Source organism: Myotis brandtii, unplaced genomic scaffold, assembly GCF_000412655.1.
Source record: "Myotis brandtii unplaced genomic scaffold, ASM41265v1 scaffold56, whole genome shotgun sequence".
NCBI classification, from domain to species: Eukaryota; Metazoa; Chordata; class Mammalia; order Chiroptera; family Vespertilionidae; genus Myotis; species Myotis brandtii.
In genome coordinates, this window is record NW_005370080.1 from 2,240,557 (window position 1) to 2,265,175 (window position 24,619).

Sequence of the window (24,619 nt, forward strand, 5' to 3'; positions counted from 1 at the left end):
GAAAAGTGGGCACAAAACATCTTGTCACACTTTAAAATAAGTCTAGATAAAAGAAACCCTTTAGAGAAAGAGGATAATTGTCTATTGAATCACAATATTTTTAATAAATTCATGATTGTTAGTTAATGTCACAAAATCTGCTCTCTCTCCTTATGAAACAAGTATATACACACATTGGCAAATTTATCAAGAAAAGACATTTTAAACTGGTGCACATGCAATTACCATGTGAATAATTCTGTGAGAATGTTCATGTCCTGAGTTAGCATCTGGACTATGCCCAGTACTAGAGGAAACACGATCGCTTCTTTGGGGAGTTTGACACCTAACTAGGGATATCAGATTAACCACACCATTGTGCATAACTGAAAAACGAAACAAAATTTAAAAATCTCTTTTGACGTTTGTCCACTCTAGCTGACTAGGGTACTTGTTCTCACCTTTCTTCCTCAGCCAATGAAAACCTTGGAATGAGGACTCAATGCTTCATGCCCCCCTTTTCTAACCTCTATTAACCCTTCTACCCACTGACACTGAGCTTCTGCCACTTGATAAACAACCTTTGGCAAAAGCACCAAAAACAAGGACCATGGTTTTGTCCCCCATGGGTCTCTCCGCTGCACGTGGACCCGCTGGCCATTGTATTTCCCTAGAAAATCCCTTCTCCCCTACCTCGCTCTTGTTTCTCCTCTGTCCTCTGTTCCTCAGCTGTTGTGCTAACTCCTCTTCTCTGCACCCCTTTAAAATGCATGCTCCTTGAAGGTCATTCCCAGTGCTCTTCAGTCTCTCACCACGGTTTCCCTAGTAAAGGACTTCTTAATGTACAGTCAGATGTGGAAAGGATATAGAAAGGGATGGTGATGGAAGTTAACTAACCTTATTGTGGTAATCCTTTTGTAATATAGACATATATCAAATTATTATGTTGTACATCTAAAACTAATATACCTATACTTTGGCACATGCAGTCACAGATAACACGCTGAACGCTGAACAAGGATCTTTGACCTGGATCTTACACTTCTCCCTAGTTCCTGAACCATGTATTCACTGCTTCATGGATCTCCCACTAGGATGTCACACAGGGACCCCCAAACCCATCTGTCTAAGTATAAGCTCATTGACCTATCCCATTACTATTTCCCCCATCCTCTGTTCCCAGAATTGGTAAATAGAACTTAGTCGGCCAAAGGAAGAAACAGAGGTCTTCCATCCCTCTCCCTAAGCTCTCATAGTGAATTGGTTACTAGGTTCTGGCTAGTCCACCTTTTAAAATATCTTGTTTCTAAATCAGTTTTTCATTCCAGCTATTACTGCCCCAGCTCAGCCTCTATCATCTCTTGCCACATGCTTAAGATAAAGTACATCCCTCACTGCCTCCAGCATTGGCCTTTTCTAATCCATCTTCCTCACTCTTGCTGCCTATCACATGAGGCTCTGAACCCTATTCTCTCCCAGTCTCCTCTCTGCAATTCCCTGCTCACACAATGTGCTCCAGTCCCACCAGTTTTCCTGATTGTAGTGTGTGCATGCGATTAATTGCCTTCATGCCTTCACACACACTCTTTTCCAATCTTCCTGGTGGACATCACTCATTCCCTAGTCCCGACTGGATTTGAGCACCACCTTCAGCATGAGCCCCCTGGATTCTGTGGTGCTGCCAGGTGGGATCCCCATTTCCTTCTGACTGTTAGAGCAATGACGCTGCATCACAGTCACCCTACATGGCTCCCTTCTCTCTCATCTGTGCTCCTAATGGCAGAGAAGTCTGTAGCCAGGTCACTGACTGCAGATCATATATGTATATATCTTAGGACTGCATATAAAATTGTTGTGAATCAGAGTAACCTAATTGCCAAATACACTTTGTGCAGACTGTTTCCTCTGATTAGAATGCCCTTCAATTTCTGAAGCCCTCCCCTCAGATATTTCCACACATGGTTTCATCCACGGGAAAAATCCGACTAATCCTCCCTGGATGGGCCCAAGTGCTTTCCTCAATAAAGACTCCCGCCTCTACCAGGCAGGGCTGGTCTCTTCATTGTGTCCAGTGGCTCTTCATCGCCTGTGCCTTGAGTGTAAGTACTGTCACTTTGGATTGGAACCATCTATTTACTATCTCTCCACCCAAGCAGACTCAGGCTCCTAAGAACTAGGCTTACCTACCTACATTTGTGTTGCTAATGTTAGTGTAGGGTCTGGGTGTAAGGGATGCTAAACAGAGGCCTGGTGTAAACTGGCTGTATTAATACCTGGAACTCTGGTCCTACTACCACCCCTCTGGGATAATTGAAAAACCAGGTTTAAAGGGCCCCACATGGGAGGATACACCCAGGTTTTCCAAATGAAAGGGCAAGAGGACCTGAGCCTTCACTGACTCACATCATGCTCCCCACATCCTGTGGCATTTCAAATTATATAATCAACTCAAGCAGTTAGAATTATAAGTGACTAAACCCTGGTATGTACTTTTTTACCTGCTTACCAAATTATATCCTTAACCCCATAAATTGAGTTACCTAAAAGAGGCTTGAATATTGAATCTGCTTAGTTACAGCCTGGAAACGACTTGGGACAGTTGCCAATGCTCGACCTAAGGGGTTAAAGAGGTTTTCTTCTGAGCCTCTAAGCAGCTCTGTGCAGAAGGAGGGGGGAGGGGCAAGCGAAAGCCTCAACTCGCAGAGGGAGCTTACTGATGAGCCAGCTGGCTGTGCTCTTGGAGTCTGTCTGCTGCTCTGGTCTCAGCAGGTGCTGTGTCTCTAAACGCTTATTAGCATCCTGGGCTGACTGGGCCAGCAGCTCCTACTAATAATACCAGCGCACATTTGCTGAGTGCTTATTATGTATCAGAAACTCTTTAAGAGCTTCACACATATTGCCTTATCTAATCCCCATAATTGTAAAACAAATGCTATTCTTGTCCCTGATTTATTGCAAAAGAAGAAAGCCATAGAGGGGCTCATCAACGAACTCACACTCCAATACTTAAGGAAGGCTGGAAGTGGGGGCGGGGTGCAAACCCAGGGGCCTGACACCATAGTCCATGGTCTAACCCACAGACCCCACCCAAACCAAGATCAGAACACAGTCCTTTATCAAAAAGAAAAAGAAGGTGAAAAATTTCTGGCCCTACATACTAATTCATCTGACATTTTACCTAAAAGGAGGTAAAATCCAATCTTTTCTCAGGAGCTTTTGCCCAACAGGGATTTGATGGTGATGAATGTTCTTCCCAGGATCTGTTCCCTGAAAAGGGTTTGATCACAAAGTAATTGTCCCTATAGAAACAGGTGATGCTGTACCTAGTCACATCAAAGATGTCAGAATCAGGCAATTCCAGTTCCCCACTGACAAATCTATTGTCCCAATGCACCAAGTCTCCCTTTCTACATCAAAATAAAAACACCAAGCCCATTATCCAATAATGTATGGGCCACGCACATTAACACTTTCTGCTATTCATGTATTCAGTTAGAATATATCAAAGTAATTCCAATAGGGTGTATTAATGCATTTTAATTATGTCTTGTCATTTTTCTTAGCATTCTCCATCCTTAGGCCATTTTCTTAATTAGTGACCCCTCATTCTGAATTCCTATATACATTTTCTTTTCTATGTCAGAATGCCCACAAATGAACTGGGGAGCTTTAAAATACACCAAGAGAGCAAATACTCTCATTTATTCGTTTATACTGCCCTTAGGCATAATCAGAATTCTAATTTGGTTTCTTAGTTTATGGACATGTACTCCTTTATGATTGTCATTTGAATCACATTTTAAAAGGAAAGGAAAGAGTGTATAGGAGATTGTTCAAATTCCCTACAGCTCCTCTGGGAATCTCATTCCTTCTCCAGCTTCATTTACTGTAAGTTGACAATTATTCAGAAAACAATAACAACAGCAGCAAAACCTTCTTTCTGCTCCTTGAAAAACATGTGTGACCTGCAGACGCTGAAGTGTAATTTTAAAAGGCTCTCTTCGAAAGGCCGGCCTGTGATGACTTTTTAAAATTTTTATTCTGATGTAGTTAAGCGATTGCACTAAGGACAGATAGGCTGGGAGAAGCTTAAATAGCTGTTCCCTTGTTGCTTTAAGACGCACCTCTCCAGTTGGCAAGACTGGTATAGGGACATTACACCCAATTCACCACTTATTTGATTGAAAATGAATCCCAAACAGAGTGAATGTATTACAGTAGCATTAGATGGGAAAGGTGGAAATGTTGCAAACTATATTGGAATGTGACCAACTTGTTTTTAGTGCTGAATAAACTGAAAAAACAAATCCACTTTCTTCTTCATAAGTGTCCCAAGTACCATGTAAGGTGATAAAATATTTTCTAAATATTGGTATCAGACATATTTATATCTAGTCTAAAGATGAAAGCCTATTTTCAAGACAAACTTATATTCTTTACCTTAGCCATATTGATTTTTCCATATTAAAAGAACATGTAGCAATAATAATTTTACCCATCAACACATTACCTTTGAAGTAAATAAACCTTTGAAAGTTAAGTTGTCAAATTAAATTGGTCAAGGAAAACCATTCTGTTACTTTTTCTTTAATATTTTTTTAAAATATATTTTTATTGATTTCAGAAAGGAAGGGAGAGGGAAAAAGAGAGAAACATCAATGAGAGAGAATAATTGATTGGCTGCCTGCTTCACGCTCCCCACTGGGGATGAAGCCTGAAACCCAGGCATGTGTCCTGACAGGGAATGGAACCGTGACCTCCCAGTTCATAGGTCATTGCTCAACCACAGGGTCACATCAGCTGGGCTCCTTTAATATTTTAAACATCTAATAAAACACCCCCAAAGCACACAGACATAGCAGTACACACACACACACACACACACACACACACACACACACACACACACATACACACACACATATAATCTTAAATGGTGCTTAGAGTTTGTCCATCAAATGTCAGACTTCACTCTGTGAAACCAGCTTTCTGAAAAAGTTCTAATTCACAGCAGTGTTCACTGATTTCCTTGGTGTCAGTGCTCCCCCAGGGCAGACTTTATGTGATGTCCTGAATGTGGAGTTGGGGAGAGATGTGCCTCATTGGCTCTCACAACCAATATGAGCTGCTGGCTCCAAAACACCTCTGGAACTGAGCTATTTTTAAATGTCCAGATTCTGGGGAATTTCCCTCCTACTTATTTTTTCTCTTTTTGGGGACCACAGAGCTTTCTGAATTTTCAAGCAGCCTGAGTATGACTTCAGAATTAAATAAAAAATTCCAGTGAGTCCAAGTTTACACTCTAAGAATTTGAAGATGAAAGCTGGTCGCAAACAGATAGCACCTTATTCCTATTTCAGTAAGATTTATTTTTATAAAATTTATGTATAGTTTTCAGAACTATGTAATGTGGAGGCTCCCATGATTGTGTCACCATGATGTCAGTTTCTATAGTTCAGCTAAAAACATATATATATACTGCTTGGCCCTAGCCAGTTTGGCTCAGTGGACAGAGCATCAGACCACGAACTGAAGGGTTGCGGGTTCGATTCCAGTCAGGCTCAACTCTGGGCCCTGGTTTGGGCGCATGCAGGAGGCAACAAAACGATGTGTCCCTCTTGATTTTTCTGTCTCTCCCCGTGCCTTCCATTCCCTGTCTCTGTAACAACAACAACAGCAAAAGAAAATACTGCTGCTTGGAGGGGATAAGTTTGCCACCTTGCTCTAAAGGTTCTGCTAACAGAAATCTTTAGAAAAAAACAAGGACCAGATATATGAAAATGTCTATGGGCATTACTAAAACATGAAGAGGAGGAACTTTCATTCATTGCTGGTGGGAATGCAGAATAGTACAGCCACTTTTTAAGGTAGTTTGGTGGTTTCTTACAAAACTAAATATATTCCCAACAATTGCACTCCTTTGCATTTACTCAAAAGAGTTAAAAACTATGTGCAGACAAAAACCTGCACACAGATGTAAACAGCATAGTTGCCAAAACTTGGAAACAACCAAAATGCCCTTCAGTCGGTGAATGGATAAACTGTGATATATAGAAACAACGGAATGTTATTCAGCACTAAAAAACAATGAGCCATCAAGCTATGAAAAGACAAAAATGAACCTTAAATGCATATAAGTGAAAGAAGCCAATCTTCTTTCATTACATACTGTATGATTCCAATTATATGACATTCTGGAAAAGTCTATAAGGACAATAAAAAGATCAGTGGTTGCCAGGGGGTGGCAGGAGAGATGAATAAGCAGATCATGAGGGGTTTTTAGGGCAGTGAAAATGCTCTATGTTACTATAGTGATGGATATATGGCATACATCTGACCAAATGTGTAAAAAGTACAACACCAATAGTGAACCCTAAGGTCAACTATGGACCTTGGGGGATAATGACATGTCAATGTAGGTTCATCAATTGTAATAAATGCGCCACTCTGGTGGGGGGTGTCAAAATTGGGGGAGACTATGGGGAAGGAGATATATGGGCAATCTCTTTGCCTTCCTTTCAATTTTGTTGTGAACCTAAAACTGATCTTTAAAAAAAAATGTTCTTTTATCAACACATTGTACACCTTAAACTTAACACAGTGTTATGTTAATTAGATCTCAATAAAATATTTTAAAATGCAAAAAATAAAGTCCTTTTTAAAAATATGAAGAAGAAATCCAATAAGTTTGGTATAAAGAGGAACCCATAAGCAAAGGGTCACTGCCCTGATACATTTCTTCACTTGACAAGTACTTTTTGAACACCTCGTATGGGCCATGCCTTATGCTAGCCCCGAGGATTCAGGGATGGATAAGGCACATTTGGTCCCTTCCCTTAAAGCTCCGGGTTCAGTGGACGTTAATGTTCTGACTGATGGATTTAGTTGTTGTTAAAACTGTTAAATCCATGTTGAGCATGTAGCAGAAGGCCTTTGATGAACACTTGATTATATTGATATTTAATAAAATGAGTCACAATAAACAATAACAAGTCATCCTTCCTTTATTTTTCTAAAATTTTGTTCAGGTTTTTATAAGCGGGTTTTGGTAAACTAATAACATAATTGTCACTGTGATGAGACATCAAGATATTACGTTAATAAACTAAATTGAGTATGTTTCTTGCTTGACACATTTGAAAGGTGGTTATTGAGCAGCTACTATGCCAGGTGTGTTGCTTTATATCCCCCTTTCATGTAATTCCCACAACAACTATGCTAAATGAGGATTCCCATTTTATAGGTAAGCAAGCTAAAGTTCATAAAAATAGTAACCGCCCTAACTGGTTTGGCTCAGTGGATAGAGTGTCGGCCTTCGGACTGAAGGGTCACAGGTTTGATTCCAGTCAGGGCACATGACTCAATCCCCAGTGTGGGGCATGCAGGAGGCAGCCAATCAATGATTCTCTCTCATAATTGATGTTTCTGTCTCTCTCACTCTTCCTTCCTCTCTGAAATCAATAAAAATATATTAAAAACAAAAACAAAAAAGGAAGACCATAAAATAGTAACCTTGCCCTACAATGGCCCCACTGAGTCAGACTTTATATCCAGGTCTGACTGACACAGGTCCTGCTTATCCCTCTATGGGCAATGCTCTGAGAGTGGTCAGAATGGTGATTATACCATTGCCTCAGCAGGAATTCTCATGTGAACCAATAATCCCCAGAAATTTTTCTCCTTTATGTATGATGATGTAATACAAATCAGTGGGCCCTTCAGGCAGTTTATCTCTGGGAAGGCTAGAGTTCTACCTATTACTTGCCACTGTACTTTATCTACTCCTAACTATATGCCTCTAGACCTTCATCACAGGAAGGCATTTAATTCTAACACGAGTCAGAGCCAGGAATGTAATGGGAGAAATTACGTGAACCTGAGGTTTGAAACTGTTCTCCCACTCAGGGGAGGAAAGTAATTGAACCTCAGCAACAGATTTATGGAAACTGAGGACTTATGGAAAAATTTTCTGTTCTCATGAGCCCACACAAACAACACAACACAGTTATTTTCCCTTCGGTCACTAAAGACCAAGTACAAGAGAGATGAAACCAGTTATAATTTAGAAAAGACACTAGAATGCGTTCAAGATGCATTGTGGTTATCGGACTGTATTTGAGGTTTCTAGAGATTGAGAGAATAAAGTGCACAGGGAACAAGCAACTGGGAAGAAAATTACACTGGCTTCAATACACACCAGTGTTGCTGAGTGTGTTTTCCCGGCTGCATTAAATGCACTAAATATTTGAACCGGTGCACTAGCTGCCATAACATGCTTCTCATTTCCCCCGGTTCTGGAGGAGGAGTCTTGGCTGCAGAAAAGCTTTTACTTTAACCTTAACATCGTTGTCCTTTTCTAGGCCTTTTCTTTTTTATTTTATTTTATTTTTGTTTTATTGCTTAAAGTATTACAAAGAGTATTACATATGTCTCCTTTCCCCCCGCCCCTTGACATTCCCCAGGCTTCCCCTACCCCACAGTGTCTTATGTCCATTGGTTATGCTTATATGCATGCATACAAGTCCTTCAGTTGATCTCTTACCCCCCTTCTGCCCCCCAACCTTCCCCTGCCTTCCCGCTGTAGTTTGACAGTCTGCTCGATGCTGCTCTGCCTCTGTATCTAGTTTTGTTCATCAGTTAGGCCTTTTCATTATAACATGCAATCTCTTTTCAACTCTGTGTGGGATAACAAATTTAATATCAATACCTTTTGGTCTTGGTATAAGGTGAAAAGGAATCATATCTTTCACAATTAGATTATTTCCCCAACAATATATTTTTATTAATTATTAATTAACAATGTATTTTATTGTTATTTTGCTCTGTGCCACTTGCCACCAAAGCTCTTCCTTATTGAATTGAATTTAAAATACATAACCAACTAATACTTTCAAATAAATCATGCAGAATTTTGTCCAAATATATCAATAAGATATTGATAGTGTATTTATATTTATGTACAAAATTCCTGCTTATAAATCACCTATAATAAATGAGGCAGGAAATACAGCGATAAGAGAGAACTAGGGTTACATCTGAGTGATTATGCCAGCCTTTTCTGTCTTGGTTAAATTCAGTCTTTGTTTTCTTCCCACTTCACTATTTCCACTTCAGTGTCTTTAATAAGTAGAACCAAGGAGGAGATAGAACACAAATCCTCATAGCTATAACTCTGTGGACTTGTTCCTAAAATTGGGTCTATGCGAGGACTCTGTAGGTGATATATTTCTTTACGAGGTAACTTTACAGCTGAAATTGTCCATACAGACCATATTATATGAGCTGTAACCTAGAGGCCAATGAAGTGAGTTTAAAGCTGATTTGAGCTTACTTTGGGTTGACATGGTTTATTGTTATGGATGGTCCTAGGTGCCTTATGCTTAACACACACTCCCATTTATGTGGTTGCCATCTATAAGACAAGTGGTGACACAATTTGATTCAGATTGTCTTGGACAAGAAAAATAAGAGCAAACCTTTTATCTCCAGAAATAGAATGTCCTTAAGATACCTGAAAGAATATGACCTGAACAAGTACATGCAAACATATGAATGAACTTAGAGAAACAAAGAATTTTCAAGTCAACTAAACAGCAAACCAAGCATCATTTACAGTGACCACTGACCGTGCTGTCTGGTTGCTTCATTAAATGGGGAGGATTTTTGTGGTGAGAACTGAATGATACATGATGTATAGGTACCACCTTTGCTAAAAGGTCAGAAACCACACTAACGATTTATTCCTGCCTATTTAAAATGAACTTCTTACATGAGCAGATAAAGGAAAACTACCTCAGGCATTTTACAATTTGAATAAAGATTTAGTCATTGTGAATTTTTGTAAAATTGTAACAAGGTATCAAGCACTTAATTTGCTTCCAGTCTGTTAATCAAATATCCTTTTACATCAAAATGCAGTAAAATTCCCTCATGAAAATCATGTAGTATAAGTTGTGTATAATGGAGAATCAAATTCCAAAATTTTGTGTGGTCTGCATTACCCATCATGGACTCCAGACCTAGGTATTGGCTAAATTTTTTTGCATTTATGTGAATAAAATCCATAGCTTAGGAGCAGCTGCCAAACTGTAAAACTTGAAGACTAAAAATAAAGTAAAAACCCAATTACTCATAATTTTGTTTCTGCCTTTTCTATTTTAGTTGAGCACATTGAACATGAAGAAAGTGTTTCTAGCCCTAGCCAGTTGCTCAATGGTTAGAGCATCAACCTGTAGTGTAGACTAAAGGGTTGCAGTTTGATTCCCAGTCAAGGGCATGTACCTCTGTTGCAGGCTTGATCACTGGCCCTGGTCGGGGCATGTGGGGGAGGCAACCAATCAATGTGTCTCTTTCACATCAATGTCTCTCTCTCTCTCTTTCTCTCTCTCTCTCTCTCTCTCTCTCCTCTCTTAGTCTCTACCTGTCCATTCTCTCTCTTAAAAAAAAAAAGGATCAATGGAAAAAATAGCCTCAGGTGAGGATTAACAACAACAACAAAAAGTTGTTGCTCTGAGTAATATGCCAGAACTGCTGGTATAAAGCACTTTTTTCATTGAATTTGTTGCCCTTAGCTGATTATAGTCAGTCATGAGCAGTTATGGCCAGGATGTTGCTGGAAGGCAGCATGGTGTGAGGTCTGGAGTGAGCGCAGGGCAAGTGACTCCACAGCTGTGCAAACTGTGTAACCCTATGGTTTTAGTGGGAGGTAAAGAACAGTCCTAGACTTCCGCAGATTCCCAGGGGGCGTTTAGGCCACTCTTTCTCTCACAAATGAAGGTTTTGCCTGAAACCTCTGGTTGTGTTTCTTTAAAGTAAAAAAAAAAAGTAGGGCATTCTGGGGGAACAGGGTAAAGAAAAGGGAAGAGACTGAAATAAATAAGGATGCACCTGGTTAATTGGCTGTCTGTCTAAGGCCAAACCACTTGGCACTGGCCAGTAATTCCAGTGTGCAGTACAGTTACTTTTAGCTTCAAAATGACAGTACCATCTCAGGCACTGTTATCAAGTGAAAAGTTGAAGTGATGTGAGGCTGGGACTGCACTAAGAAGTTAAACATTTTGCCGTAACCAGTTTGGCTCAGTGGCTAGAACGTCGGCCTGCAGACTGAAAGGTCCCAGGTTCGATTCCGGTCAAGGGCATGTACCTTGGTTGCGGGCACATCCCCAGTAGGAGGTGTGCAGGAGGCAGCTGATCGATGTTTCTCTCTCATCGATGTTTCTAACTCTCTATCTCTCTCCCTTCCTCTCTGTAAAAAATCAATAAAATAATTTTTTTTAAAAAGAAGTTAAACATTTCTGCAATTCTCACTCATAAAAATTCAAACCCTTTGTCTCTTATGAATGGATGATAACATCCTAAAGTGACCTCATTTCATAGTGATGAGAGTTGACAGTGGAGGCATGAATATGGCCTACATTTATCAATTGGTAGATGCTGTATTTAGTTTTTCTGGACTATTAGGCTGTGTTAAATTTTTGACCATGGCAAAGACAACATTTTAGGTGGAATTCGTCTATTTTTCACATTTTCAGTCTTGTGTTTTGTGCCAAAGCTAGACATTTCTTTTTTTATAATCCCTACCTGAGGATATGCTTAGAAAGAGGGAGGGAGGGAGGGAGGTAAAGAGGGTTGGAGGGAGGAGAGAGAGAGAGAGAGAGAGAGAGAGAGAGAGAACACAACATTGATGTGAGAGAGAAGAGAGAAACATCGATTGGTTGCCTTCCATACATGCCCTAATGGGAATCGAACCCGCAACCTTTTGGTACACAGTACAATATTCAAGCAACTGAGCCACTCTGGCCCAGCCAGAGCTAGACATTTAAAGCTGTCCGATTCACTAGACCACATCTGTTTCTTGTCTTTGTATAGCACTTGGCTGTTGGTAAAGCGTGTTCACATTTGGTCCTTCAAGTAACAACGAAAATTAGTCCCAGTGTTATCTGCATGCTATAAGTTTCAAAGATTCTGAGATGATTCAGCTCATAAGTAGCAGATTCAGATTTATGTACTTTTCTGAGCTACACAGATGAAAGTTGTGTGTCCTCTCTTTCCCCTTCCCTTTTTGCCTACCTCCCTGTTTCTCCCTATAGCTCTTTCTCTGCTCTTCTTTTTACACCCTGTGTTTACAACACCTCCTCCAAGTTCAGAGGACTGTTGGAAAGTCCAGTTGGTTATTCTTCTCCATGTGGCCATTTCCACATGGCCATTTGATCTATTCAAGCCTAGACAGAGGATAAACTATTCTTAATGTAGATTTCTTTAACTTTCAGAGTCTGAGGGTGACTTTCTAATGTGGGGCTGATCATATTTATCCTGTAGCATAAGCAAGAGGGATTGAATGGGGGTAAAATTTAACTAAGAAAATTAGGTTTTTATGTAGTATTTTCTCAATTTGTACCTCATTTGATCTTGTAAGATGTGGTAACTAGAAGAAAGCTTTTTTTTGTATAATCTTAGAAGAATAGAACATTTTTGAAGCAGAACACAGAAATACAATGGAGCTCATTCTCCACTTTGTGTAATGATTTTTCATTATGTGACAAGCATTGTTCTATGTTTCTGTATTTGATAAATTATTTGTCCTTCAAAACAAGCCTTACCATTACAGGTCCCTTTTTACAGGTGAGAAAACTGAGGTAGGGAGAGGTTTAATGTCTTGCCCAAGTTCACACATCTAGGAGGTGAAAAAGTAGAGATTCAAACCTGGTAAGTCTGGTGCTAGAGTATATCCTTATAATTACTATACTACCTCAAAAAAGAGAGAGTTCTTTCTCACTTCTCATTTTCCAACTCTTCACAGGGCTGCATTATAACTTGTGTGGGTTCTAGGTCCTTTTGCCTTTTTCTTTTTATCCTCATCCAAGGATATGTTTTTTACTGATTTTAGAGATTGAGGAAGGGAGAGAGAGAAAAAACACACACATTAAAAACATTGGTTGGTTGCCTCCCATATTGAGGAAGGGAGAGAGAGAGAAAAAAACACACACACACATTAAAAACATTGGTTGGTTGCCTCCCATATGTGCCCTGACCTGGGGTGGAACCCACAACATGAGTAATGTGCCCTGATTGGGAAGCAAACCCAAAACCTTTTATAGTGTATGAGATGATGCTCCAACAAATTGAGCCACCTGGTCAGGGTGGTACTTTTGCCTTTGTAGGCTACTTTTACCATAAAAAGATATTAAAAAGTATATTTTATGGCTGTATTGGTATAAAACCAATATGAAGCAGGCTGGATTATATTTATTTATACTTTTGACTTTAAAGAAATTAAAACATTTTCATGAGCCTCTATATGTATCGTGTGCCTGGACTTTGTGCCTACTGTACCCAATCGCTAAGTTGGCCCTGACCCTGGGATTTTTCTCTTTCACCTTGACTCAGGTAAGAGAATGAATTTCTTTTAGTGGGATAGTACTAAAGTGGGATTTCCTTGTAAATACATTTTCTGAATTAAGAAATAGCCCTTAGAAACTACCAATTAAGTAATATTTTTAAACTATGGGTTATAAAATCATTTAGATGGATCATAATTAACATTTTTTGTGACTAAACTTTGTTAGAATGGAATGGAGTGGGAAGGAATGAAACAGGATAACATAGAAAGCATCAGAATACATTTGTACCTTATAAGGGTATTTTGAGGAATACAGTTGACCCTTGAATAACACAGGTTTTAACTGTACAAGTCCACTTATAGGCAAAGTTTTTCAATAAATATGTACAGTACTATCAATGTACTTTCTCTTCCTATGATTTTTTATCTTATTATTTTTAAACTTTTCTCTGGCTTACTTTATTGTGAGAATACAGTATGTAATATATAAAACACACAACATATATGTTAATTGCCTATTTATGTTATCTGTAAGCCTATTTTAGTAGTTACGTTTTTGGTGAGTCAAAGATTTTACACAGATTTTTGACTGTACATTAGTCAAATAACCCCATGTTGTTCAATGGTCAACTATATTTTATTCCAGTTATAAATATGAATGTGTGTTATGTGAGGTGATATAAAGTGCATTTCTTACAGTGAATCCTAACCAAGTATTTTTTTTAAATACTGAGCTAGAATGCATTTCTGGCTCCATTTCTTTCCTTCCCTTAGGCACGTTCAGCTGGAAGTGTGATCTCATAACAAAGCTGATAATATGTTTGCTTCCTTGTAATAAATAATGGCCATTAAAAATATAGATTTGAAGTCATAAAACATGATTCAAACTCCATTCTTCTTCTTATTCCTCTTATTAGCTATAATACCTTTGGTAGGTTATTTAACCTCTCTGTGACTTAGTTTCCACCTGGATAAAATAAAGAAAGTAATAATAACGCCAATCTCATAGGGTCATTATAAAGAATTAATGAGCAAATGCTTAACAAGCCCTCGACACAGTTGTTAGTAAATTCTCTATATCTGTTGACAACTCAAATATTTATTTCAGGATCAGGTCTCATTTTTAATCTTAGACTTGTATAACTACTTATTTGATACCTTCAATTGGATGTGTAACAGACATCTTACACTTGACATGTCCTTATTTGAACTTCTTATCATTTCCCCATGCATGCCCCAAAAGAGCTTTTCTATACTTCTGGTTGCTCAGGCCAAACCTTTAAGGTACTTATTCCCTGCTCCTCTCCTTTTTACACAACCCACATCCAATCCATCATTAAAGTCAAATACATACAAAGTTTGACCACTTCCCACTGCTTCTGCTGTACCATGCTGCTGAGCCACCACCAGTTCTCTGCATTACTGTAGCAACTTCCAAGTCAGCTTCCATTTCCTCATTGCTCCACTTTCATCTGTTCTTAACATAGTAGATCCAGTGACCCTTTTAAAATCTCATTCAGATCATGTTACTCTTATGCTCAAGTCCCTGAATTGCTCCACATTCACTAAGTAAAGCAGAAGTCTTGGCCATGGTCCACCTGACCCTATGTGATGTAGTCCCCATTCCCTCATGAATTTCCTCTCCTGTCACCTCCCTTTCACTCACTCCTCTTCAGCCTCACTGGGTTCCTTGACAGGTCTTGAACATACTGGGAACACTCTTGATTTAGGGTCTTTATACTTGCTTTCCCTCAGGTCTCTCCCACCCTGTCCTGCACCCCATATTGGCATGGCTTACTCTCTCACCTACGCTGGGGAACTTGGTTCAAATTCCCTCTTCTCAATGTTGTCTATCCTGCAATCCACCCCTTTCTTTGCCTCCATATGCCTTATACTCTTAGTTTTCTTTGCTTTGGCCTTAATACTTAACTTAAAATACTATACAATGTACTTAAATATTATATTGTTTATTATCCATAAGGCACTTTTAGAAGTTAAAATTCATGAGAATAATAAGTTGTTTGTTTTTATCACCAATATATCCCAAGTGTCTAAAATATGGTCTAATACATATTTAATTTTTCAATATTTGTTGAGTTAATGAACATTATTATATTAGTATTTCTTCTCACCTTCCTCCACCACCACCCCCAAAAAATGGCTCAGATGGGATAAGAATAAATTCAAGAATAACAAAGCTCTTCTTATACTTTTGATTTAATTGTGATTGAATATTAAACAAATTTGTTCTTTAATTGGTAGAAATCCAGAAATAATAGGCTCTCTATGTCTATAAAAGGCAAAGTAGCATATTGATAAAGCTCAGTATAGTCTCAAAACCAAATGTGTATTGAATCTTCATATCTACCATTATAGCACCGATATTTACTATTCAAAGATTCTTCTGCTGAATTGTTAGTTTAGGGCATACAAATGTGGTGAGAAGATCAATAGAAAACCTACAGACATTTACACACTTGCCTTCATAAGCGTGAAATAACTACTATCAAAAGAAGATTATTTTTGTTGTCCTTCAATAACCTGTTTAGAAAATCAGGAGAATCCACCATCATTCGATAAGGCAATAAAATTGATTTTGTCTTTTATTTAACTATCCTTCATTATATGAAAAAGGCTTGTAAAATAAAGCAATTAAAATATCAACATGGCCCACTCTTTCCCCCCTCTAAAGTGATATCAATTTTATTACCTATCAAAGTGAGTGGGGAGTGTAATGAAAGAAAATACAAAAGTGCTTGAGTTCTTCTTATACCATACAGTGAGGAAAATGTTATGTCTATTAACAATTCCTTCAAGTCCGTTTTGTTTGTGTAACATAACACACTGGCTATAATGTATGTCCCCCTTTTCATCTTATTAAGTCAAGGATAAAAATAGTCAGCTCTACAAGTTATCTTCTCTTCCACTTTAATTTTAACTCTTGTACTTGTACAGTAAATAATGATCATGAATTGAAGTTGCAATTTATCTCAAAGAGTAACTCCTTAAGTAATTTTAAATATTTTGCCTAGTATTCAATTGTATTATAAAAATGTATTAATATGCACTTGCTACACTTGTTCTGACCAATAGTTTATTTGCTCCTGTCAGCTTTTATGCCTGTAAAGAAGAAGGAAAAAATAGTTCTTTGTGGTTCATGGCTAAATTTTACAGTCAATGCCTAGAAGTTAGGATTATTCTATCTGCCAATTGAAAAGTGGTACATTGTAGCTTGGTTAAATCCTGCCATTTAGTTAATTGGTATACATGTTTATCCTCCTTAGCAATTTAAAGGAATAAAGGGAAAATATAGATCTTATATTCCCATTTCATTTTAATTATATAAGAGGACAGGCTAATAGACTTAAATGCTAATTGGGAACCATATTAATATTTAGTGTTCTCACTCTCCATTTTTTGCTAAAATCTCTTCAATACCTTATTCAATTAAATATTTATAGAGCATCAACTATGTTAAATATTCTAATCCCTGAATATTCAAACTATTTTAATTGATATTGTATATATAATATACCTTAAATATATATTAGTTCTCTTTTAAGTTATATATTAGCTCTAAGTTATTTTCATAACTTAGCTGAAATCAAATGTCTTGATTCTTATTGTAATTATGCTATTCTATATGTTTTACACCATAAATAAGATGATTTGTAAAATCAGGCTATAATATGTTTCTAATAGCACAGCTAGAGCTAGAAGTAGCAGCTACTTATACAAACTTTTTACTGGATAGAGTTTTAGAGATTTTAAATTCCAAATCTCTCCTCTTAGAGCTGAGAAAATCAAGCCCAGAAAGATTAAGTGACCTGTCCACTGTCTTAGTGGAAGAGATGCATTAAAATAAAGTTCTTCTGATTCTTGCCTCACATTTTCCATTTAAAACACAGCTCCATGGTTTTCCATGAAATTAAATAATATTGACACATAAGGACAGAACAAACAATTTATCCTTTCATCATAAGAAAATGGTAAATACAGTACTTAGATGTTTAAAAATTAATAGTTCACAGGCAAAATATCCTAAATTTAACCACTCAACACAGATTTTGTGTTTGTCTCATGAACATGGTTTATATATCATATATTTATAGTTATATATTTGAAGCAAACAAATTATATTTCTTCACAGTGTTAATTACTTACTTTCCTCTACCTTGTTCATATTATTTATGTTATCTGAAGTGGTCTTCACTAGTGTCACCTTAATGCATGACGTAATGAGATTATCAGTTTAGCTAGCTTTAACGATGGTACAAAAGGAGGGCAGAGCCCCAGAAAGCCTAGTAGTAGGGACTCTGGTCATCTATGTGGTCAACTACTTGAATTATTATGACTACTTAATGTGAGAGCAATACTTAAAAGAAGAATTTTGTCCAACAAAATAAAAGCCAGATCCATATGATCAATTATCTTTCCATTTGAAATCAGTACCAAAATTAAACAAACAAAATATTGTGAGGAATACATAGGCATTCTTCAGTGAAAGAATGGAGGAGAATGCTTACCAAGACCGTTAGATTGGTGAAACAATCTTGGCTCTCCAATGACAATATTCACAGTTTTGCCCAGGAACAGCTCTCATGGCTAAGTAATGAGAGCACATCATGGACTATCACTTCTCAATATCATGGGCCTTCATAATTTAGCGAAGAAATAAAGGTCTTTTTCCTCACAAAAAGAGGGAAGAGATCTTCTGAGACTCAGTTTATCACTTAATTTGGCTGACCCATCCATTCTTACAGGTAGCAAGAGTAAGTCAATTTTCACTGCCATTATTCTGTGGGCCCAAAAGAGAGGGAGAGATCAATAGAAGATAGAAACAGGAATCCTTGAGTGACATCAGGAACTAAAAAATATCCTTCCAAGGAGGATGCTTATGCCAGGGTTGAGCATACAAAGCAATTCTGAAATGTCAACAAAGGTTAAACTTCCTGATGATTAGAAGAGAACTTACTTTTCTCAAAAGTGACTAATATTGGTTTGTGTTTTAATCCTAAATCATCAGATGATTAGCCTTCCTTCTTCTGACATCCCTTTAAGAAATTTTAGATGTGCTTAAATCCTCTATTTACCAGAACAACTTCATCCACTGTGGTAATTATGGAGCACTTTTCCATTTCAGAATATTCTATGTATGGAATACTCTTCTATATACTGTCAGTATACAGAAAAATAGAATACACTAGCTCATAGAAAGTATCTGCCAGATGAGCTGCAACTCTTCATTGCATTCTCTTTAATGTAGTGAATAAATGACCTCATAAGGCAGGGTAAGCTCTTACAAGAAAAATGTCAGTGATGTTCATTAGTAAGTGAGAACACAATTAGAAAAACTTGCTACTAATAGTGTGAACACACTCTTCTGTTACAAAATGTCCCATTAACACATCTGAAATTCTCAAATTCAACTCTTCCAATATTTTAAATGAAGTCTGATGTGTCTGGGTAACTTTTAGCAAATACACTGACTTATTTTTTTTAATATATTTTATTGAATTTTTACAGAGAGGAAGGGAGAAGGATAGAGAGTTAGAAACATCGATGAGAGAGAAGCATCAATCAGCTGCCTCCTGCACACCCCCTACTGGGGATGTGCCTGCAACCAAGGTACATGCCCTTGACTGGAATCGAACCTGGGACCCTTCAGTCCCCAGGCCGACGCTCTATCCAGTGAGCCAAACCAGCCAGAGCTGGACTTATTTTTTATAGCTTATATACTATCTTCAGCGAACAATCATCTATTAATATTTGCATTGGGGCTCTTTTAGAAAAATAAAAGTCATGAATCAGAAAATTATTGTTCTCCACGGTCTCAATTTAGGCTGAGCTTTAAATTAACATCTTCATAAAGTTATGAAAGACCCATATTTAGGTGCTATTCTTTGACTGACTTGGGACTATAGGTGAATGAGTGTGTCCTTCACTCAAGCTGTGGAGTTATTTCTGAAATGACAGTACTAAGTATCATAAGGGACATTGTGAAGTTGAAGAAGTTCTTAACTATTTAATCAGTATTCAAAATGCCCCAAACGATTTCATGATATCCAAGTAAAATGAGTACATGTATATTATTTTCTTGAAGCATTATTAAATCAATAAAACATTAAACATGGATGCATATATAATGAGTGGGTGTTAGAAAGCAAATATTAAACATACGTAGTTTAAACCAATAAGGAATTTCTCTGGAAAGAATAAACAATGTGACTGGGGAGTAGGAGGGAAGTGGGAAGAAAGGGCAGATGAAAGCTTCCCTGTTTAATTGTATATAAATTGTGTTCAGAGACAGACAAATGCTCTCTATGCCCAAATTATGTAGTTTATCCCAAGTGTGCAGGCTCCTTTGCTCAGCAACACTGATAAGGACACTAATAGTTTAATTACAACTTGCTGCTCAAGAAGATAAACAAAGCTGTTTGCTTTTTAAGCCGGGGGTTACAATTACTTTAAACATCAGGGACAGACACATCTGCAAGTAGAGTTTACTATGTCAGGAAACCACAGAACGCAGCTGGAAAATAAAGCCCCAGGAGTGAGCAGCCAGCGCAAAATTAGAGCAAAACCGCCTGATTTGAGCAGTGGAGTAGTAGGCGTGAGGCATAGTAAACAGACGACAAACGTTAAGTGGGCAGGGATAGGAAAGTTTTAGGTGCCAGATCATCTGCATTTTCAAGGGGATTCCATCACAGAGACTGAGCACCCCTCCCTCCGCTGTCAAGCTTACAATAAACTCACAGTCACGAAGTCCTCTTCAGCACCACCGAGGAAGGACAGCTCCCTTAAACTAAGACCCAGCAGGGACTGCCCTCCCTCCTTTATTACCTTACCATGCTCTCCACTGAATTTCTCTTTTGCTGGTGTCCTTCCGGACACTTTGCTTTTAGTGGTATTCTAAGGGACATATGAAAACGACTGGGAGCTTGTTTGGCTTTTTTTTTGCTTCAGGCGAAAGGGAGACACATCCTTTCAGAAAAATCCATTCTTTTAATTGGCCACTAGAGAAATTTAACCAGAATAAAAGATTGCAAGTCACTGGGTTTAATCTGGTGGCAAAATGGTTTCAGTAAGTCAGTGGTAGCCAAAGACACTAAGGCAATATACCAGAGTGTGATAGTAAAGGAGTCAACAGAATAAGTCCTAATATCACTGGGTGGGAAAGTAATCTTGGTCTTGAAAGAAACTCTTGCCAGTCCTTTTCAAGACCCTTCACAACCCTATCCTTAATCTGGAACATACAACTAGAGGATTAACAGTTGCACAGTGAGACCTTTGGCTGTACAGCACACCACAAAAACTGCCAAAACTTCCCCCAATAAAGGTCCCTTTCCCCCCAGCCCCAATCCAGACGCACACAGCTCAGGAGCAACAAGGAAACATTTGATTAGAAAACCAAAATCACCAAGACAAGAAAATTACACTTTAAGTAACTTGTCTACTTTGGCACTTCCAGTTACCATCCTTCCAGTCATAAAGATATTGTTGCTGAGCGAGCACATCTTATTTCTCTATGCAGAGTTTCTTTCTTTCTTTTTTTTTTTTTGGTCCAAAATTCTTGATAGTATGTAAAATATTCATAATTTGAAGGTCCTCTTTGCTACAACAGAGTGTGTGAGCAGGCGCGCACACACACTTTGATTCAGTTCCATTTTAAAGGGTTTAGTTTCCTAGATAAAAGGTATCATCTGGTTTTTAAACTTTCTTTGAAGGAGGGTCTTCAGGGAAATGCCCTCCTTTTGCATGGAGTTACTGGAATACTAAGGGACTCTAGAAAGGAAGAGACACAGCTAGGGTGGACGCTTAGCAGTCATTCAGAAAGGCAGCACTCTGAAGTTGGTGGAGAACAGCTTCTTCCCAGTGATAGTGACCACAGACTAGTAAAGGGGTGGGGGAGGGGTGTCTGCCTGTGACTCTGGAGCAGTAGCAGCAGTGGGGTCAGCAGACACTGGGTGCTTCTCAGGCAACCCTGAGAGATCTCAACAGAAGCAAGTTGACTCTCTGAATCCCTTAGTCCTCTCTATTGCTTTATTTCTTCCTTCCTTCCCTTTCTTCTTTCCTTCTCTCCCTCCGCTACCTCAATTACCCTTTTCACTTAATTCCATCTGAGTCACTTTGGGCCCCAGTTCCAGTGACACCCAGTCAAATCACCTAACCTGTCCCCTGCAGACCATGACATTATTATGATGATCACAATGGTTGCTTGCCAACTGCTTGGTGCAAGGAAAAAGTCCTGTTCCCAGCTGTCAACCACGCCCCCTGTCCGCACTCCAACACCACAGCAGTGGTACCAACCTGGCAAAATCACCAGAGTCTGAATGTCACCAGCAAGTTCCACCCACCCTGGAGTAGCCCTGCCAGCGAACCTCACCAGCAGAGCCCACACCAGCGCACTGGCATCCTGACCCAGCTCTAGGTTATAACTACGGTCATTGTTATCAGTGACAGCACTCTTCACGGAAAGGGGAACCCCGCGGGTGACTCCTGGGCCAATGTAGGGCTCCACGCACTACCCTTCCCACCTCTGCAGCGCACGCGCGCGCGTGCCGCTCCCCCCCCCACACACACACACCCTCCTCGCACCAGCACCAGCGACACAAAGAGAGGGAGTGAGCGAGCCGGTTCTGGGCTGGGCTGGGCAGAAAGGGGGCAGAAGGGAGGGCATTGCCAGGAGCGGACACCGGAGGAGGGCAGGGGGCTGAGCCAGCCGGTGGGGAGGAAGGTAGAAAGGGGAGCTTGGTGGGGAGAGAGCAGGCTGGAGGGTCGTCCTTACCTGCCCCCAGGTTAAAGGAAATCCTGGCCTCCGCGAGGTACGGCGTGTCACTCTTGGAGCGGACTCTCCTGATGGGCCGCCGGTCTATATCATCCTCCGAAGATGCCGCCATTAAGGTGGGAGGCAGGAGCAGGGTCGCCCGGCGAGCTGAGAGGGAGAAGGAGAAGGAGAAGAGAGAGGGAGAGAGGCGGAAAGGGGAGGAGGGGAAAGGAAGAGGCTCACACCCGGAGGGGGAGGGGAGAGGGGGGATGGGAGAGGAAGGGAAAGGGGATGGGGAGGAAAGGGGGAAAAGAGGGGGAAAGGAAGAAAGAAGGAGAGAGAAAGAAAGAGAGCAAAGGAGAGAAAAGGGTGAGGGGAGAGAAAGAAAATCCGTTAAGGATTTGTGGACTGGAGCAGAGATCAGGCAGGCTGCCTCTGGCTGGCGCCCAGGGCTCCCCCTAACTCTTCTCCCAGCCTGGACCAACGGGCGAGTGCTGGGGACTGACACCCTGCCTCCTGCCCGCAGCCAATTCCCAGCTCTTGGCACAGACAGGCTGATGCGAAAGAGAAGACTCCAAAGCAAAGATGCTCAGTCAGCACCATGCCCTCTCCCGCCAAATGCACTTACTCTGCTCTTCAAGCTACACCAGGGTCTCCTTAACCCACAGGAGTCTCCAGCCAGAGGTACCTGCCTCAGCTTTCCTTGCATGGACTTCTTACTACTAGGGTGTAAGCCCAGGCCCCATTGGCCATGGAGGAGAGCATTGCACCCAGGGTACCCCTCTGCTTCCTCTTTCCCAACCCAGAGCTCAAATAGAGATGAAGTCAGATCAGGAAATTCTCAGATGCTCCCTTGAGCCCTGGAGTAGGAAAGAAAGGAAAAGTATGTACAACTTTAAGAGCAGTTTGGCAGGAAACTTTCTAGAGTTGACGTTTTGAATGTGGAATAGGCATATTCACACAGAACTGAGTGGCTCTTTTTTATAACCATGATTTTCTATGATGTGTTTATCTTTACATAAATATCTGTTCGTTTAACCTTCAACTTTATCTTTATTTGGTGATTTCAGGCACAGATAACAGTCTTTGTATTGCACCTGTGGTCTCTATAACCCCATACCGTTATTTCTGAAGGCGAGGGGAAGATCAAGGGCACTTTACATTTCTTTGAATGTGTGCACGGCTACCTTCACATGTTACCCAGCAGAAGGACCTGGAAAGGTTTCTGGAGTATGAATCATAATGGTTTGATGCTCCTACAGAAGCTATTGATGGGCTTAACTCTTTTATGTCTGACTTTCTGCAGCTTCAGTCACTTGGTCTTTTTGTGGCCTGATGTTCTTTCTAATAAGAGACCACCTGGGGTACATGGATAAATGTTACCTTGATTATCTCCCTGCTACAGAGGAAATCTCAGTGTAAGGTCATGCCCTCCGGTGTCAGAGGAGGAAGTGCTGCTCTGACTCTGCAAGACTTCCTCTCCCCTTCAGCTGTCCATTCTTACGCACATCTTGTACTCTTGAACCCTAGGATCTTCAGTCCCTCTTCTTTGGTCTCTTACTTCACACACAGGTAGTAACTCTACATCTTAGGAAAACTATATCTGCCCTTGTCCTTACTGTTTCTCAGACTCTACCATACTCTTTCCCTCCCATTCTGTTTAACTTTCCTGTGGAACTCTTGGCCCCATAGGCTCCATTATTTTCTTTTAAAAAAAATTTCTTTATTGATTAAGGCAGTGGTCGGCAAACCGTGGCTCGCGAGCCACATGTGGCTCGCGAGCCACATGTGGCTCGCGAGCCACATGTGGCTCGCGAGCCACATGTGGCTCGCGAGCCACATGTGGCTCGCGAGCCACATGTGGCTCGCGAGCCACATGTGGCTCGCGAGCCACATGTGGCTCGCGAGCCACATGTGGCTCGCGAGCCACATGTGGCTCGCGAGCCACATGTGGCTCGCGAGCCACATGTGGCTCGCGAGCCACGGTTTGCCGACCACTGGATTAAGGTATTACATATGTGTCTTTATCCCTCCATCGTCCTCCCCACTCCACTCATGCCCCCCCCACCATTGTCTGTGTCCAAACAAGCTCTCAAGGCTCCATTATTTTCACTCTCAGTTCCCTCCTTTCATCTTTATAACTGGTTTCTATCCCCACCTCCCAATCACAGTTATTTTAAAGGTCATTAATACCCTCCTAACAGTTAAATCCATTTCTTTCTTGGCCTCTTTAAAGTATGTAGTAATCTATCTGTTTTGAAATAATCTCCTCTGGTCTTTCTGTACTAAACTAACTCCCTAACAACTTGATTTCTAATTATCAGCCAGTTCTCTGTGTGTTGATTTAAAATGACCTATACTGGCATTTGAGACCCTTCACAATCTGGTTTCAACCTGCTTTTCCAAATTTATCTATTTTTTACTTCCAGTCTGCTTGGAGTTGTCCTAACAAGTTTGGCTTATTTATGCATTTGTACCTTTGCTTGTTTTTACAACACACATTTCTTTCCTACAAACTTGCCATGTTCTCCCTC

At 39.9% G+C, this 24,619-nt stretch overlaps 1 protein-coding gene across 3 annotated transcripts in view; it reads right to left on the minus strand.

The window, feature by feature from the left end:
• PHACTR1 (phosphatase and actin regulator 1) overlaps positions 1 to 24,619 on the minus strand; it is a 545,765-nt gene that overhangs the window by 493,073 nt on the left and 28,073 nt on the right. For all 3 annotated transcript variants that reach the window (XR_001364461.1, XM_014549553.1, XM_014549554.1), the window contains exon 3: positions 22,107 to 22,253. Coding sequence is in view for 2 of the 3 variants with exons in the window: in XM_014549553.1 (XP_014405039.1) it covers positions 22,107 to 22,253 (147 nt within the window). In the remaining variant the exon portion in view is untranslated. The remainder of the gene's footprint in view (positions 1 to 22,106; positions 22,254 to 24,619) is intronic.